This window comes from Trachymyrmex septentrionalis, unplaced genomic scaffold, assembly GCF_001594115.1.
Source record: "Trachymyrmex septentrionalis isolate Tsep2-gDNA-1 unplaced genomic scaffold, Tsep1.0 scaffold9, whole genome shotgun sequence".
In the NCBI taxonomy this organism is placed as follows: Eukaryota; Metazoa; Arthropoda; class Insecta; order Hymenoptera; family Formicidae; genus Trachymyrmex; species Trachymyrmex septentrionalis.
The window spans coordinates 3,608,951-3,627,934 of NW_017306091.1; the positions used below are offsets into that span (position 1 = coordinate 3,608,951).

An 18,984-nucleotide genomic window follows, 5' to 3' on the forward strand; every position below is an offset into this window, starting at 1 on the left:
CTACTGTCATCCTCGGTCGAATTCCGTTAGAAATACTTCAAAGTCGACGTTTGCCGATTCGCCGTTCTTTCGGAAAAATCAAACTGATTTTAATTAAAGGGAAAAAAACATATTTTATAACAAATATAAAGCTCTGAGAAAAAATATATGATGTAGAATAGCGCATTAACAATTAATTGTACAGTTGTCAGACTCTGGTTCAATAAATTGCAAACAAAAATTTGTAAAATATAATAACAGTATTGATTTATTAAATGTATACGTAAAAAGGGTATTAAATAGCATCGTTTCATAAATTACATCTACTGATTGTATTTTACATATATCATTAAAAAGCATAATACCTGGATTTGCAATCCAAATATGAATAACACGCTAATAAATTCAACGCGCTGGAAATGAAACAAAACTATATAACAGCAGTAATGGGGATCACATGTCTCATTGATCGGACTTCCACTTGAGTATCTCACCGGCCGTGCTCGAGATACCAGACGGCTCGTTAGTTCGGGATCAATTAATACGTCGCGAGGCGTCACCGAAAACGGAAACTTTGAGAGTTTTTTCCTGATTAAACAAGAACGTTTTTCCAAAAACGTGACTTCGTGCGCACGCAAACGTGAAGAACATAAAGAACGTAGGTATGATAATAATGCTAATTAACACGAGGATAATTTTAGTTGAGCGCTTATACTGCAGCAGCATAGCGACATTTCTAAACGCCTCTCGGCGATGTAATTACTGAACGTTTAATTGGCAATTGGACCATTATATCGTTATTGATTTTATTTCTGTTACTTTCGCGTAAGTGCAATGATAGGAGAATAAATTTCTTTAAAATAACTGTACTTCATTCTAATTGGTCATTATTATCATTTTTATCATTTATTGCGTTAAAAGTTATGCGGCTATTTTTTATTTTTATCAGCTGTTCTTTTTAATCTTTCATTTATTACTACTTGAAACATTGGCTGCGTTCAGCAGAAAAAAATAACTTTGCAACTGTTATAAAATTTTTTAATATAATTGGTTTATACATTTAGATCTAATGAGGAGCTAAGACCAATATCGTATTAAAGGATTTTACAACGAAAGTTGCAAAGCTGCTTTTCTGCTGAATGTATTCATTTTTGATTGATAATTGTATTTAATTAATAATCATATCATTAAGTATACGTGGATATGTGAGCAATTTCACGAAATAACGTCAATTCATATTTCTGTTATTTTTGCCATCAATTTTCGAAATTATCTGATAGTTTTTTTTTCAAAGAACGTATTTATATTTGTTTCTTTCATATAAAGCCAAAATGCAATGGACAAAAGATGACTATTAACATTGTTGTTATACTTTAGCATATATTAATTAAGCATTAAGCAATGCAGTCTGAAAGCTTAGATTAGACTTTACTGATTTATTAATACAATTATTGTAAGATATTTTCTATTAATTTCAGTATTAATTATAGTACTCGTTTTTTTGATATTTATTATTAATACCAATAAGGTTTGAGAAATAAGGAAAAGATGGAAGAGAATGCGGATGTTGAGAGTAAAAGATTTTTTACTTCGATTTAATTGGCGACGAAGTATAAGCGGATTACATGGAATATTATAATCACTTATATTGCGAAAAACACTGGGATATATACGTTATACGTACTTTCTCTATCTAAGCTGTATAACATATGTATCTAGACTTGTATATATGTATAAGAATGAGGAATATACAATGTGAGATCGTTTCATGCAGTGATATAATAATCGCCATCTAATCTCTAATATATATATATATATATATTTATCTTACATATAAACAAGAGCACAAATTATCATTATATTATTTACACACTATATACAAATAAATAACTTACACTTAAATTGACAGGAAATTTTTTTCGCGAACTAACTGAGAATCCTATCTATATATGTATATAACTAACCCTAGTAGCAGTATTGGCTCGGTATATCCCCAATGCTTAACAAATGTATCGCCAATAAATGTTTAATTACTACTAGGGAACAAATATAAGATCAAAATTAGTAACAAGCACACACTAGATTTAATTTTCAGATCAATTCATACGCTAGGATAGTTTTCTTCATACCAAAGCAATCTCTTGACTCGTGTTTAAAAATGTTAAAGTATACGTACGTCGTACACAAATGCATTTTTTTTTTTGTTAGAAATTGACAATAGATAATAGATAAAAACTATCGCAAAATTCTCTATGAGAATACAATATTTATCGAATTATTTAAAAAAATATTGGAAAATTGTTAATTTTCTTTTAAACACTTTAAGTATACTTTTATAAAGTAAATATAATTTCGTTTATTCAAAATTATTTCAACTCACTAAATACTTATTTGGTTGAAATACGAAAATGTTAAAGCCGGGCAAATAATTTTTTAAGATATTTTATAAAAATTTTTTCGCTGGTTTTTGTTTTATAAAAAAAAAACATATCCTATTTATCATTAAGCATATCGATCTTACTTAGCTATCAGTTATACCCCGTTCAATTGCACTATAAAAGCAGAATTTCATTCTTCATTACTGGTTTCGTTTTTCCTCCCGTCCTGTCCTCAGTCTTCATTCAATCATAATGATTGTTATATATTCGGCATTTCTTCATAAATAATACTTTATTGACTTTTTCCTCGTCGACTGCGTTCAACACTGACGACGGCTTTTAAACGCGGCCGCATGTCATTCCAGTCTCTAACTCTTCGTTTCGTTACTGCTATTTGAATTTATGCGAGTCTCAATGATTCCTTCCGGTCACAATCTCGTCGCTATCCTCCTCATCCACCGGCACGGTGGAATGATTGTAAAGGCCTTGCGCCATTAGCTGGAGGGCCAACGGATTTTTCTGTCCGCTCGCCTTCTTGATCTTCGCCCGCTTATTCTGAAACCAGATCTTGATCTGCGCCTCATTCAAGCTCAGGTCCCGCGAGAGCTGCTGCCTCCTTCTCTCTGTCAAATATCGATTCTCCGCGAATTCCCGCTTCAGCCTGGCCAGTTGTTCGGCGCTGAAGGCCGTTCTGGGCCTCTTCTCTTCCGGCGGGTTGCTCTTGGTGCTCTGCGTACGTTTCACTCGTCTCGTGCGCGGTCCTAAAATGACAAAAGAAAGCTCGCATTAATCTTCAAGCGCGTACTTTTGTGACTGAGGTTCGAGACGGTGAGACAGGCGGCATTATCACGGGGAAAGTGGGCGTTCTCATCAATTTGTCCACACACCATCGTGATTCAGCGTTTTCGCGACAACGAGAGAGCGGGCGCGCGCGCGCTTGTTCGCCTTGTAAGAAGGAACACTTGAGGGATAACTGTATCTGAGCAACCGCTTTGGAATTTAGCGAAGGCGGAAATAGTTCGTCCGACCGTATCGCGGCGTATTTGAAAATGACACCTGCATTCGCACGTGAAATGTAATTTTTGTAACCCGACCGCTAATGTCTACCGTTTATATTTCTCGTACGACATAACATAAAATACGATTACATTATTAAAAAGTCAAGGATCGAGTCATGTCCTTTCCCGCGTTAATGATCGGAATTTTGCAACTTTTAATCGCGATAATGAGTATTCCAATCACTCTGCGCAGCTTCTCATCGGAGGTAACGTTCGTCGCCGAGAGTATCCTGAGCGTTACACGTTTCTGATTTTTATTTCAGATAGATAACGCAACTATGTAGAGTTGGAACACATCCGCGTGCTTCAGCACACGTTGCAGTTATCGCCGATACGATGTTATTATTATCGGGTAAATCCATCGTTTCAGCTGTTTGTAATTTAAAATATATCTCTACGACATAAGACATAATTATTATCGATAGTGTGTAAAATACATGTAATTATCCGCATTATATCATTACTTCTGAAAAAGTCATATGTTTCAATACGTAGTAATTTAAAAAAGATATCTGATCGTTTCACATACCGATAGTAAATGTTTGCTAACATTATCATCGTTAAAAATACCAGACATTAACTCACTGCAAGAAAACGCAACCACGCTCTTTTTGCCGCAGCCCTTCAGTTTTAATCAGAAATAATAAATGGCGACCCATTATTGAACTATATGTATGACAATTTCTAATCTATTGGTGTTCAATCTCTTGTCTTACGTATTTTTCCAAGAAATTTCTTATTTAACCGCGGACTCCTACTGTTTGCGGCGCGACGGAAACACACAGCGGGAGATGCGAAAAGGGTCTAAACGGACTCCTCGAGTTATTAATGAAGCGAAATATTTTACAGATTTACAATCTGTAAAAATAAATTATTGCAAGTACAAATATATATATATATATATATCTTCACTTCGAATGTGAATACGATTTCATCGAGAATTCGCGAAAATACTGCGTGACACATCAAGCGAACAACTTATTAATGCTTGGAATGCTGCGACGTCAGAGCGTGATAATTAACTGATAGCGACTCAAACAGGAACAAAAGATTTTATGCTCTCGGTTTTTCGAAATATTTGCAAACCTTCACGATCATGAAATCAACGAGCTGTCGAGGAGCTCGAATTGCAAATAATAATGCAAATTTTAATCAGTTTGCTTTGTCTCAGCAATATATACGAACAGTGTCTTGATTAGAAAGTCTGATACCGAGGTAAAGACGATCTAAGGAATAAAATATGTTCTTATGAATATGCCGATTGCTCACAAAAAAAGTGAGTACAATGACGTTGAATTTCTTAATTGTGTAATTTGCAATTATATTAAGCTTGTATCTACTATAATATCTCTTTTCTAAAAGTTAAATGAATTTGCTAAAGTGATATATCTATATTGATTCATGCAAGATTTATATTTGTTTCTTTCTTTTTTTCTACTATCATTAAATGATACAAAATGTTACATGAAACCGCACTCAAGGGTTAACGCTCGACGATGAAGAGGCTCGAGGAAGATAAGTGGGCGATCCTCGACAATTAGTAACGAGATTATCGGATCGAAACTCACGGACCACCCCAAGTATAAGAAAGGCCGGTGAGTATTTAGCTGTGAGAGAGAAAGAGAGAGAGAGAGAGAGAGAAACGAAGAGTCGTAAAAAAAGGAAGCGACAAAGAAAAGCAGAAAAATGGCAGCGTCGTATGTGGGGCAGTGATTACAGAGGGTAGGGTTTGTAGAATGTAGGTTTCTACACAATTAAGTTCTGCGAACGAGCGCAGGTGGCGTCGGGCCGTACGTTAGCTTCACCTAGCTATACTTGCAATTAGATGTACCGATCCTTTCGTATAAAGTTCCGTGATCTCCTGCACAGAGCGTAATAACTTATTGCGGTAATATCGAACGGCGGGATAGACATTAGGCCCGTATGTTGGCCATCGCATAATTTATTTGTGGAGCAAACTGTTATCTAACACGAACGCGTAATTAGATACTCTCTCAAGGCAGAGATCACTGCAATTTGTCGACGAGGCGTCGCGGATAATCACGACTCGCGTCCGCACGAGTTGGAGTCCGCCGTTGGCGTGGAGTTCGCGCGAGCGATTAATCATTTAAATAAGTTCATCGATACGCGATCGCTCCGGTTACGATCATGATCTCGGTTACATCGCGCCCTCCTTATCTCTCCTGTACTCGTACCATTAGGCATCACGTTCTCCATTCGCGCCGCATTCGTAAAAACTTCGGATTTTATTATTTTATACTTTCCCTTTTGTTCTTTTTTTCGTTAAAATGAATAGAGTCGCTAAACCGAGGAAGTATAATTCACGCAAAAGGATCGCGATGTGTATATGTAGATGTAAAAGAGCAACAATTACACGCAAAAACTACCGTTAATCCCGCAGAAATACGCGGAGTGACTTTTTCCTTGATCCGTGACTTCCAGGTACATGGCCAGCGATAAACCCGGACGAAAGCTACGTGTTTTGCTTGGGAAAAGATTTTTACTTATCTTCATGCCGCATAATTTTTCAAATCCTTCTGTAGGGATTTTAATTAACGGTCGGATTTTGTAACTGGAGCGCATTATGGAGCGCATAAGTGAACAAAACATCTTGATAGACATTTCCGACGTTGCGACCACGCAAGTTCTTCTTGCATGTGCAAAGCTAAACGCAAAGTCACGTACCACGCGCACGGAAAATCTGATGAATTTCTAACTTTGTTTGTTTTTTAATGTGCATCGTTAGAGACGTACTAGTTTAGTAATCAAACTCGAAGTTAATACCTGCGATGAGGTAATATGTTATAAATAAAGTTAAACACGATCTTTCTATTTTTCTTTTATTTGTAAATAAGATACCATTTTTTATTGTATCGATTATTTACTCCACAATTATACGAAAAGCATTTTCTGAAGTATATACAAATTTAGTTAAATGTAGATCTCAAAATAATTTTATTAAATCATTATGTGTGAAATAATTATGTTTTGTTTTAATTCAAGATGTTTGTGTTTTTGTTCAACCTCGTCGTTGAACAGTTGTCTAACAAAATTATTTTCAGATCTACATACATTTATCTAAATTTTTAGATATTTTGAATATCTGAAAATTATTTCTTCTGTGTATATATTGATTTTTTACGTTAACAGAAAGATGTCTATCGAATTTAGCCTACCAGAGCTTGGTCTGTCCGAGTATCTGGTGCAGTATACCCAAGCAGGCCACAACTGGCCGTTGCTTTGTTGATTTGTCGATGTATTACTTCCACCGGATGTATTGTCGCCGTTTAGAGACTCACTGCCGTTTGTGGATGACGTAGAACACAAGGAGGCTGGACTGGTAACCGTGCTACTGGTGACTGAGCTCCTGCTGGATGCGAGACTTTCTAAACTGCCGCTCCGACTCAGTCCGTTTTGCCTGAGCAAGGGTGACGTAAAACCATGGCGGGATGGAAAAGATCCTTCCTTTTCTTTGTGAATCGACTGCGGTGACAATCGGGACGATAGGCTGAGATCGCGCGGAAGTGGAATTGGGCTGCTTTGTGGTAATTGTAATGATATAGTAGAAGCAGGTTGTTTCTCATTCAGAATGGCCTTGCGACCGAAATCTGGCCTGAGAATGTTAACAACGCTAAAGCGCAATGGTGCCTCGGTTTCCTGCTGGCGATCCGGCGGATGATCCGGCTGTTGCGGTACTACATGGCTCTCTGGCGACGACACATGGTGACGATGATGGTGGTGGTGATGGTGACTGGTGAGTCGTTGTCCCAATCGCAAACCATACGTCGATTCCATAGACACAAGTGCCACGCTCATTTTTTTAAATAAATATCAAAATATTTTTGTCCTATAAAATAAAACAAAAAGTTACAATAACACTATGCTGTTGCGGCTATATTAAGAAGAAAGCACACGTTTTCACTGTCCACTGTTGTCAATGAGCCGCATTGATTAAAAATCTGCCATTGTCACGATTGCAAATCTCTAAATTAATTTTAACGAAAGTCTCTCGTATATACACTATTCACGTATCACCAATATCGTGCCAAGTATTCCATGCGCTGGATCCCTCAAAAGCTAGCACGAATTCCTTCGTGATTACACGTTCTTGTAATTCACAGTTCAATCTTCAATCGATCCTTAAAAATTGTCGAATCCATTATAATAGTTTCGAACATGTCGTAAACGTATTGCAAAAAGGACGATGTAGAAGCTCTTAGAAATATTCATGCGTCCAATATGGTCTGGTACTCGGCTCGTGTTAATTATCGGCTCGTCTTTGGAGCCGGTCCAAGTCGAGGACTTCTGCTATCGGCTTTTCCCGAGGTTTCCGAGTACTCCAGCGAGTGCTGTGACGGGTCTGACTGGCTGTCCATCCGTCGCTCAGTGATGTCTAAACTAGGGGACTTGGGGTCCCTACTTACCGCCTGTCCCTCCTCACCCCTGTCCCTTCACTCCTCCTACGCCACAGTCCGGAGTGCAGTGCACTAGACACCCTCGATTGTATCTCTATTAACTCTTCGGTCAAAAGCTCCGCCCACTGACGGTAAGGTGTACCGTACTCCCTTCCGCTTGTCGTCATCCCCACCGCCAATGGTACGGGTAGTAGGGGACCACGCTCACGAATTTCCTGCGGATCAATGTTACAAACACCTTCCTCCAGGCTCCCAGTTCCGCAACGAGATTCATCTCTCTTTAATTTCACACTTTTGCCATAACCAGTCAATTAATAGACTAGTGGAATTTAGTTCTCGTTCCACACACACACATTGATATGAGTCAAAGATTCCATTTACTATTATATTACTATATTTATGTATTATAGGTTTCATTTAAATGTGCAGATTAATTATGGAGAGGCTGAACCGCGTTACTTACAACTTAGATGATATACAATTTAATTTTGACACATGACATCACAAAAATAGCTGTGTGAAAAAAAAAACAAAAAGAAAAACACATAGTTTTTAATATAACATATGATACTAGAACATATCAATTTTATCATATAAAAACTTTGTCATATGCTATTACATTAAAACGAAGCTACATTAACGAAGCTGTATAAATCTCATTTGATATAAACATTTTAAACAAAATTATTTCTGGATTTATATATATCAACTTCTATTTAAGAAATTGCTACAAAAACAGATAAATAGCTGCTGCAAAATATACTCTGTACGAAATTTTGTTTACAAAGATTTACAGTCCATTTAACATTGTACACACTTGGAGGAATATACGAATATCCGCGCCACTGCGAACAATAACGAGAATACCCACTTCTCTCCGCCCCATTTGAGTTTTCCCCACCAGTCCAACTAACAGGTCTCGCCCACGTCCTTGCCCCTCCTCTGGCATACCACGCCTACTTTGCCACCCCTCCCACTGTGTTCTACCCACTACTCCATACTTTTGTTCGTCCCCACCGCGGCAGTGTTGCCGACCCGGTCAACCCGGTTGAAGTCGACTAATTCGTTTCTTCAAGCCGAAGAACGCTCTCCTTCTTTTTCTCCCGACTCTTCCCTTTTCATCCCAGACATGGATTTTTATCGTCGCGCTTCGGAATCGCTTCATACAAAAATTTGCACCATCGGTACCATGATCCTCTATTATTCTCCTTTTTTCTAGTCCCGACGGCTTTGCGACAGTTAACGAACAAATGTATTACTCACCCTATGACAGATGCTGTTCCCCTCTCTGTTCCTTTTCCATTGTTCTTTATCTTTCTCTTTTACCCTACATCTATGCATACGCATAGTTTTTTTTTTTCTCTATATATCTCACAATCAGCGTAACTTATTCCTAGATCGCTTAATCGTACTAACGCTTCAGAGAGAGAAACAACTGACAAGAGAGAGACGGGGTAATTTCGAGCCTTTTGTTTGGTACTTTACGTGGCTTTACTTACGTGCAGCTACCGTGTAATGTACCTTCCGCAATCAGTTCTGCTTCGTAAATCTTAGCACGCATCGCATTTGAATATTTAAAAATTCAAAGAGCACCTTCAGAATACTTTATCAGAATGCGTGAGATCCCGAAGTACCTCCATGGTATTTGTGGAAAGGCGGAAACTGTTAACACGACAAATGTAAAACAAGTGGCATTATCTATCATCTGACGTATTTTCCGAGATCATAATTTTATTCTCTATATTATACGCAATTGCACGATTATCAGAAACCAGATTAAATCGACGTTCAAGACTTTTTGTTCGTCGTGCTGTTTTTTGCTCATAGTGCGATCATCACGTGGAATAACGATACTCTCGTCTGTTAATCAACGGAACAAAATTACGGTCATTAGCTCTTTAACGTCTAATCGCGTATCGGATGTTCTTCCTTCGAAGTGTTATTCAGTCCTGTCATGAAAGCAGCGAGACTACGCATTAGAAACACGCAATATATATGTATAAGGACTCGTCGTTAAAACGGCTGCAATTAAAGCCCGTAACGAAATTCGCCTTGCGATGTAAAGGTCGCACGCAATAAGTCAGGTGTTTCGCGCGGTAATTGGCGGAGACAGTCGACCCGCCGTTCACGCCTAGAAGAACACGCTCAGTCGATGCAACGACGCAAAAATGAGAAACCTGTAGAAACATCCAGGAGACGTGCACAATTTGCAAATTTAATGAAACTCCGCATATACGTTATAGCTAAAGTAAAAAAGCAGTAAAAGATAAGTTTAGAAATATTTATAAAATCAAGATTATGTAGAATAAATATAAAACTGCTTATTTTATTAATTAATTAGACATAAAATGACATTTCAATGGAGAGAAAGAAAATATTTTTGTTGTATATATGTATAGAGAGAGAGAGAGAGAGAGAGAGAGAGAGAGAGAGAGAAAATAATAATAATACCTACTTTGGCACAGTTAAGAATTGAAAAATGCTTCTTTTTCATGAAATATCAGGTGCATATTTTTACAACTTTTTCTATGAAAAGATTATCATCCGATGCTATCCATGAGATAATTTATGCATCATTTAAGAAATTCAAAATATTTGCAAAGTAATCAACTTTAACTAACTGTTTTGTACCAAGTATGTCAAATTGATAGAATGTGTAAGAAAGTATGTGATGTGTACTGAAGTAAGATTTTAAATGGAAGTCATTAGTGTACTCGCTTAACAAATCAACATTTTTATCAGCAAAATCGATCATCATCCGCTTGGATTTCGCCTTATGTAGAATGTCATAAATTATAGGGCGATTTTTTACGCCAATTATTGCCTATATATCAATGGCCTTCGAATAATATCACAATGTACCATTGTGAAAGACGTTATTATTTATATCTTTTTCCATTAACATACCGCTCGTCTTATTTAATTACTCCTGCTGCTAATCTTACAGTTTTTAAATAAACCACTCGCCAATCAACGTAACATAGCAATATATCATATCACATTGACTTAAAGTAAGTTATTTATTTAATAAAAAAAAACAAGTGCATTTACATTTTTTGATTATACAAACATGAAAATAATAAAATATCTATTAATAAATGACTGACATCAATAGAGTGCAAAATTAAAAGATATGCACATATATATTTTTTTTTTACATATTTTTGCATATTTATTACTTACATGTTTATTATTTTCTTACATATTTATTACTTAATTTTCTTTGCTTCACTTTTGCGTTCCTGTCAATCCCGAATGTACGATTACTTCCATCATATCAGGCTCATTACATTAAGGTACGCTTAAAGCTGAGAGAAAATTATAAATTTCTTTTTAAGCAATGAACAGGATAAGAGAGAAGGTACCGCAATTCTCTGTGATTATCGTCCGCGCCGCTGCAACAACTGACGTGGCTCCCCCGAGGTGTACCTTTTATACCCGTCTCAAGAACTGGCGTCCTCAGTCGCCACAATATAGACTATAATGTCGGAGAATTGTGCGTCCGCCCGTTTTACGTTCTCTCGTCCTTTCGCGTAAAGACCCAAAATTCCAAGAAAGAAAATATACAATTCCCTGTGACGGACGCGCGACCGATTTGGATGGCAGATACCTTTTTGCCGCGTGAACGCGCGCCCTTCGTATCCTTGTCGATGACTGGCTTCTGTCGGCTCGGTTTTTTTTTTGACCCGACAAAAGACGATTTCCTTTGTTTTCTCTTGTCGCAAAATCTGCAAAAGAGAACGTAAGATCGTCGTTACAGCCGACGGTTTTATTAATGGCCACACCTACAGAGACACCAGCTGCCACGTGAGCCGCAGGGCGATCATTAGTGGCGCAAGATCGCCTCGTGTAGAGACAATAATAGAGATAGCAACCATAAATACCTACAACGTGTCCATCTATCAATAGCGTCTAGCCAAGCCAAGTTAAGTTTCAAATATTTCCATATGAGATTATCGGACTAATGTGAGAATCAATTGTACGTACTGATTTACCAAACCCCACGGAAAAATTTCTCTTTTATTTTTTAAAGTAAGTATGTCATCATTAATTGACGAAGAAAGATGTTTAATGAAAAATTATATTACCAGGAAAAAATGCAACAAGACATAATCGTATAATCATAATGACCTTTTATGACGTTTCATGCGTTATTTTTCATTGATAAAGATATATACTATTATATTTAACGATACATTATACGCTCTTATAATTCTACTTTATTCTTAATAGCTATTTATAAATCTTAAAATTTTTTCATTAAAATTTACGAAAAAATTTAAAAATGATTTACATATACTAATACTCTTTACTAATCGGTACGTTCATATCAAACACACTTTGAAAATCGGCACAAATGTAGCGTGACTACAAAGAAATCTTCAATCATTGTTATAACCCATATGTCATTCAATCGCAAATTATAACTCACAGGATTATTGGCCGCGTCATCAACGCGGTTCAGACGTAGATTATTAAAAATGCTCCTATTCGAACTGCCTGCCCATTGCTTGTTATATACATTGAAGCAGAGGCAAATCACCAAAATGCAAACCTTAATCCCCCTCGTTAGAACGCGCGCGATGCCGCGAACGAGTCCGCGAAGCCTGTCGAGAGAAAACGCCTACGGCGAGACCAATCGCCGCTCTGGGACGTCAGGGATTGATTGGGTTTTTCGTCTCGCGAGTCGTCCCCCTTCCCAAAAAGCGAGCAACGAGACGCGCGGACCTAGCGCGCGGCGATCATTATTCCCCGAGCGCGATTTGTAAACGGGTTCTATTTATGGCACTGCAAACTCTATAATCAGCCGCCGCAGGGGCGACGACTTATTTAGAATAATTAATGCGGGTACGACTTCGTGAACCGGTCCGCGGCCAATCCGCGCGACGGTTATCCTACCACTCGTCTGTTAGAGGGGAAGCGATGGGCGGGATCAGACTCAAGTACCCGCCCCTCAGAAGAGCCTCGCATGCAACTTCGCGTGCAGCCGCAACCAAGGGACTCTAGCCTCTGCAACTCCCCTCTTCTCTTTCCGTCGCGACTTCGTCCACGGTGCTTTTTTCGGAGCTGAACGATATTTTCTGGAGCAACGCAGAATCCTACGCGTAATCATGCGCGCGCGAGAAAGAATATTGCGCAAAGCTGTTTTATCATCCTTTGTCTGTGGTTCGTGAAGTTGAACTTTTAGTACAATCGTGGCAAACTTGGGCTGACACATACACGTGTATTTTCTGTTGTGAAGCTTCAACAATTAAACAAGTTAAAAATGGTTTTGCTGTTAAAAATCGGTACTTGATATCGATAATTCTACTTTAATCGTGTGCCTTGTGTAGATTGCACATTGGAAAGTGCATATACGTATAAGAGAAGCTTGTGAAATTCTATTACACCTATTTCAAATTACTCTAAATTCTTTAACATCTAATTCAATGCTAAAATAACTGAAAAATTGTACACTTGTTGCAAATACTTCGCACTTATTACAAAAACCGTCGAAAACTAACTTTGATTTATCTATATTGTTCAATGAAAACGCAAATTTTACTGGACAAACAAGAATCAAATTAAGACAATGATTCTAACGTAAATATCTTTCTAGCACGCATCGATTGCCCACCCTTCTCTCGTACATTCTCGCAGCAAATCACCATGCCAGACGAGCATAGTCCTTAGTAGTAGGGTAATAATAAGGTCCACACACACACACATATACTCGCGCGCGCGCAAACGGTATACATTCGTGCTAAATATGCGATCAATCGAAATGATCGACGAACGAGCGAGCGTCCGACGGCCGGGGTGACAGACGAGCGTGAACGCCGAATAAATGGTACAGCGGAACGGAGAACGTGGAGTTCCCCTTAATCTAGTTTATAAACACACCGGGACCACACCCACTCTCGCTCGTTCCACCCTCGATAATGTTTCCACAACGGTGTTTTCCGCGGGACGGGGAAGCACTATTTGATATGGCAGGGCGAGAGGGCCGGTTGAGATAATGTACACCCGGTACATGCGAAGATAACCGCACCCCAGGGATGCCCTGCTGCTTATGAACCGTTCTAACACGATGGGGAACCGCAAAGCATTCCTCGCGTACTGATTTATCGGCGGGGAGGTGATAAACGAGGCGAGTTCATCTTGCCGGGCCACACTCGCGTTCAGTCCTCCGCGGAAACTGTCCCGCCAACTGCTCCGTGAAAGCGTGCCCCGCAGCCACCAGTTTGTGCTCTATCATCCTTGGATTGCATTGGAGTACATTCCGTTTTCAAACTTACGCGCTATAAGCATTAGCCTTGTTGTCTATCAAATGTTAAACTAGGACCAATGATGTTTGTGAGCACTGTAAGCGCAAAATGGTACGCACCTATAGTTTCTTTATACTTAAGAACGTTGTAGTAGACGTAATTTAAATGACGCCATCCTTCTTTCGACGTACGGAATAAATTTCGGCCGAATAATAACTTGTCTCGAGCCAACAGTAGTCGCCAATTTCTGCAACGAGGTGGATGATGGATACGTTGAATAATTAATACCCGTTCCATTTAATACTCTATCTGTGTATCTCTATGGGAAAGGCTTACGACGAATGCTACAAGCCAATTCTCGTGCGCCGTAAACTTTCGTTTGTCGTATACACGACGAACGTCGCGGAAAATAGATGTAAGCCGTACATTCTGACTCGCACACACGCGCGCACTCGCGCATACACGCGAAACAGGATGATCGCCCCGCACTCGACGGTTTTTGCCGCGAAAGAGAGACGCGAGCGATCGTCTCCTCTACTTAACCCGTAGCCAGCTTACGTGGTCAAACGATGGTCGTTACCTTCTGCTCTCGGACATGGTTCACGACCACCGGAATCAGAGAGAAGATCCAACCCAGCGCCATATTCGGCCGCTCGGAGATTGCCGAGCTTATAAAACGCGTAATGATACTATATCGGCATCGGTCTGAAAACGATGGAGGTTTTCCAGTGGTGAATCTTTCGATAAGTGTCCTAAATGATTGTTTAGGATCTCGAAACACTAAAAGGAATCCGCAATAATTTAGTGAAATTTACAACATTGTGTCTTATTAATGTTTCTATCACATTGCTGTACCCTTTTATTGTTTTTATCAAAGTAGAATTTTCACTTTCTCACAATGCTGAGTTGATTAGAGAAGTGTAATTTTTAATATTATAAAATGTTTAATTTGTATGTTTTATGTAACGTTTCTGCAGAAGCTTAATGTTTATCGTTAAAGTTTTCTAGAATATTTTTACAACTTTAAGTATGTCATTTATCTACGCGCTTGCACATATGTCGTCAATGGTAGAAGAAGAGACGCGTAAATTCAATTCCGCGAGACTCTGGTTCCATATATTGATTGTCTCAGCTGAGCGACGCGACCATAAATTCAATGAGGTTCTAGTATACCGCCATTAATCATGCTTTATCGTTTTATACGCCGAAGGGTAGTAATTTATAAAGGAGGTACAACATACTCTAGTCAGGCATGCGTGTTTTCAACATGCTGTTCTGCCACGCAGAAAAAAGTGCAATGCATCTTGATTGAATCTCTATGAAAATCTGTTCTAAACTAACAATTACGAATAATGTCATAAATCTTTAAAAAGAAAGATTAACACTTAGTTAATCAGAATATCATAAATAATTTATTACTTCTTTTAACATATTTAATATATTATTGCAATTACAATACCAAATTCCTCCTTTTCTCTCTCTCTCTCCCTTTCTCTTTCTCTTTCTCTCCTTTTCTCTCACAAGTAGTTAAAAATAATTTTTTTCTACATATTTTATATTTCTCATTTTTCATTTATGTAAGTATTTAATAACACAATTTATGCAGATTCACTGATAACTTGTTTAAAGTCTAGAGCTTATTATTTACAAAATAATTGTTATAAGTAGAATTATACATGGAAAGAAGAATTTTTTTGCCGAAGCATCTAAAAATTTAGCTAAATACAGATTTAAAATTAATTTTACTGGATCATTAAAATAATTATATTGAATGTTTAAGCGTTGATAACCCTGTAAAAAGTTTTAATATTTTAACAAACAGTTTGAACAAAACTATTTTCAGAATTATATCTACTTAAATTTCTTTCACTTCAGCAAAACTGTTCTTTCCATGAAAATAAATTAGTTACCATCAATTATGTGACAACTTATAGAAAAATTAAGCTTTGTATTCTTAAAGGGTTCGCATTATAAATCAAATTAGTTCCAAAAAAAAAGAATGCCAGGTAGAAATTTCTCCCATGAAATTTCTACCATCCACGCGATTCAAGAACACGAAAATTCAACTTTTAAATATTCGTTCCATTTTGATAGTTATTATAGAGAAAGATGTAAGTAGGCAGTGTTGATAAAGAAATTTTTCAAAATTTCACAGTGATCTGTCACTCTAAATGTGACTCAGATTTCAGAACACACAAAGTTACATTCTCCGAATACTCTTTTTTTTGCGGCTTTTTTTGCGGCTATGCATTTCTATTTCAAATTTCTAAGATGTATCTCTTTCATGGCTAATTTATAGATGTATCTCTTTCACGGCCATGCACAATATCTGAAGAAAGCTTCATAAAAAATGACTGTTGCATATAAAAGAGAAAACTCTTTTCCATCTTGGAGGTTATCGTTGTTCTTCTCTCCAAATGGTAACGTTGCAAACTTCCTCATTCGCGCAGTTCCTCGTATTTATGCATGTACGACATGCATAGGCGACGATAAATTATACTTGCCATTAACATGATATTACGTTGACGGATAATGCACTTTTCCAATTAACTTTTTCTCTTCGCATGAATAAGTCATTCCTGTCTCGTCTTGACAAGGTTCCTCCAAAGTCCGACATTGATGAAGCGTAAAACGATGCCATAGTTCAAAAGATGAGCGACAAATCCGGATATTTCTTTTTACATACCGACAAGAATTGAGTCTCATGGGGCGATACAAAATAGCTTTTAAATATATCCCTTTCAGCCTTAAGAAATGCTTAGATCTAACAAAAGAGATCATAATACATATTATAGTCAAATTTAATTCGAAATGAAGGACTCTTTCCTTTCAAGGAAAATGTATAAAATAATTACAATTTGAAGGGCAGCGATGAAAGGTTACATTGTTTGGTGCGTCCAATTTTATATGTCGCACTTTTCTTCATGAATCGTATTTTTGTTTTTTTTTTCTTTGAAAACTATCGAATAAAGTTATATCTGCAGAAAAAGCGTTACATCTACTGAAAATGTTTTCAAAACTACTTATTTATTACAAAATGTATTTATATTACAAAAATATGTATGTATAATAATAATTTTATTATAATTAAAGTCTCCAATCTATCCTCTTATCTTTTTTTAAGATTTAAAACACATATAAAAAGATATTGTTGTATGCATATCACATTTTTTCTATTTACATTTCTCATTATTATATTTCTTTCTAATAACTTATTTAATACAACTGTATTGTAAGAATTTTCTTTAATTTGGTATTGATTTCACTTTTCACGATACGGTAAAAAGGATTATTTCTCACTCTAGCGAAGAATAACACCTTTTGTAAGAAAATATTTCTAGATGGACGCATGAATGCGTTTACTAATAATGTAAATGCAGGATTTTGTCACTTTCTAGAGATAATCGGATTTTCCACACGGATTGTAAGACTAAGACATCAAAACTATGTCATTTTTGGCAGTCCAACTCAGCAGGAGGTACAATTTCTTTTAGCAGAAAAAGCGGTCATGATTGATGCGGCGATGATGAATCTTGAAGAAGCATTTTCGGTTACGTTACTCCTAAAATGCAAACTATATTTTATTTTAATTTTAATATGTTAAATTTTATACATCCGTAAATAACAGATAAATCTTGTATCAAACATTAGAGACTTTGAAGTTATTTATTGTGTGAACGTGGGTTTAATCTCCTTAAAAATCATAAGTCATACTTTTCTTCCTAAGAAATCGATCGTAATTAACGTAAGAAAATTCAATATCATTGTTTCTCGATATCATTTGCTTTATGCAAAATATATTTAATAATTTCTCTATAATTCTACGAGAAATTTATAACATTCACTAATTAATTTAACTTCTTTAGGCATAAATTTTTTAAATTAAAAAAAAAAATGATTTAATCGTTCGTTAATTTTGTTCAATTTAAACAATGACAGATAACTATAGGTAGATAGACAAAGAAAAAAATTTTAAAATAACAAGAATACTGTGTAGTGAATATATTACTCGTTTTTCTTTTGCCAGTAGTATTAGAATAAGTGTACTTAACTCACATGTTTGTGTATGCGTCCGTGTTGAAAGGATTAAAGAATCTTGACGCTTCGTTATCCTAAATATATGTAAATATGTTAGAACAAAATCATATTTTAAATACATAGGCCAATATTCACGGTCCGTTCTTTGTTCAAGATCAAGTAATACTCTAAGGTGCTATTACAACTCTATGACATCTTTGATGGCTGTATTTAAAATAGTCTTAAATATATAAACAGACTGTATATCGGCCGAAGAAAATTATTAATACTTATTTGCTCGTTGTTATGTTAAAGCTTTAGATTTGGACACAAAATTTTGCGCTATGGTAAAATCGTTGGATCTTTACAAAATCCAAGCGCTGCAAACATGGAAAGCTTGATCTATTCACCTAGTCATCTTTACCAAAGAACGTGGTCTGTCAACCTGTTTTGACATTGGACATTCGGAAGAGTGACATGGCGTGAAAAGAAAAAAGCAAACACACGTTTATACCTGCTCGGCTACGGCGGGCGTATCGAAAGCGGGTTATCCCAACACAAATAGGATTTAACGATTAACTCATGGCAAGGTGTACGAATTTCATGATTCTTTCATTTTCGTGATTCTTTCATTTTCGCTACTTGTGCGATTATCAAGTCATGCAATGGATTTTCTAAATTTATCGTTTTAAATTTTAAAGACCGCATTAGAACAGATTTTATGAAAAAACAAATCCAAGAATTTCTACACGCATTTATTTTAATTCCTTGAGTTAAATTAACACGGCTTTACACTCGCGTGTTTTGCTTAACTCGTAAATGACCGTAAAAGAAATATTTTACAATTAAAGATAAAATGTTACTTTATTGCCAAGTTATCTTCCGTATT

At 36.8% G+C, this 18,984-nt stretch overlaps 1 protein-coding gene across 1 annotated transcript; it reads right to left on the minus strand.

Annotated features, from left to right (window-relative positions):
* Positions 1-2,444: 2,444 nt before the first annotated feature.
* LOC108755748 (homeobox protein engrailed-1a-like) lies at positions 2,445-7,787 on the minus strand. The gene is made up of 2 exons (XM_018498969.1): positions 6,592-7,787; positions 2,445-3,118 (listed from the first exon to the last, which is right to left on the minus strand). Exons 1-2 carry the CDS (start codon positions 7,229-7,231, stop codon positions 2,769-2,771), a joined length of 990 nt encoding a protein of 329 aa, XP_018354471.1. The 5' UTR covers positions 7,232-7,787; the 3' UTR covers positions 2,445-2,768.
* Between the last annotated feature and the right edge of the window lie 11,197 nt (positions 7,788-18,984).

What these genes read in the sequence shown, in the direction of transcription:
- LOC108755748 (XM_018498969.1), bottom strand. Translation starts at nt 7,231, where the DNA reads ATGAGCGTGGCACTTGTGTCTATGGAATCGACGTATGGTTTGCGATTG. An exon ending in CTCGGACAGACCAAGCTCTG is followed by an intron (nt 3,119 to 6,591) that starts GTAGGCTAAATT and finishes TTGTCATTTTAG; the next exon opens with GACCGCGCACGAGACGAGTG.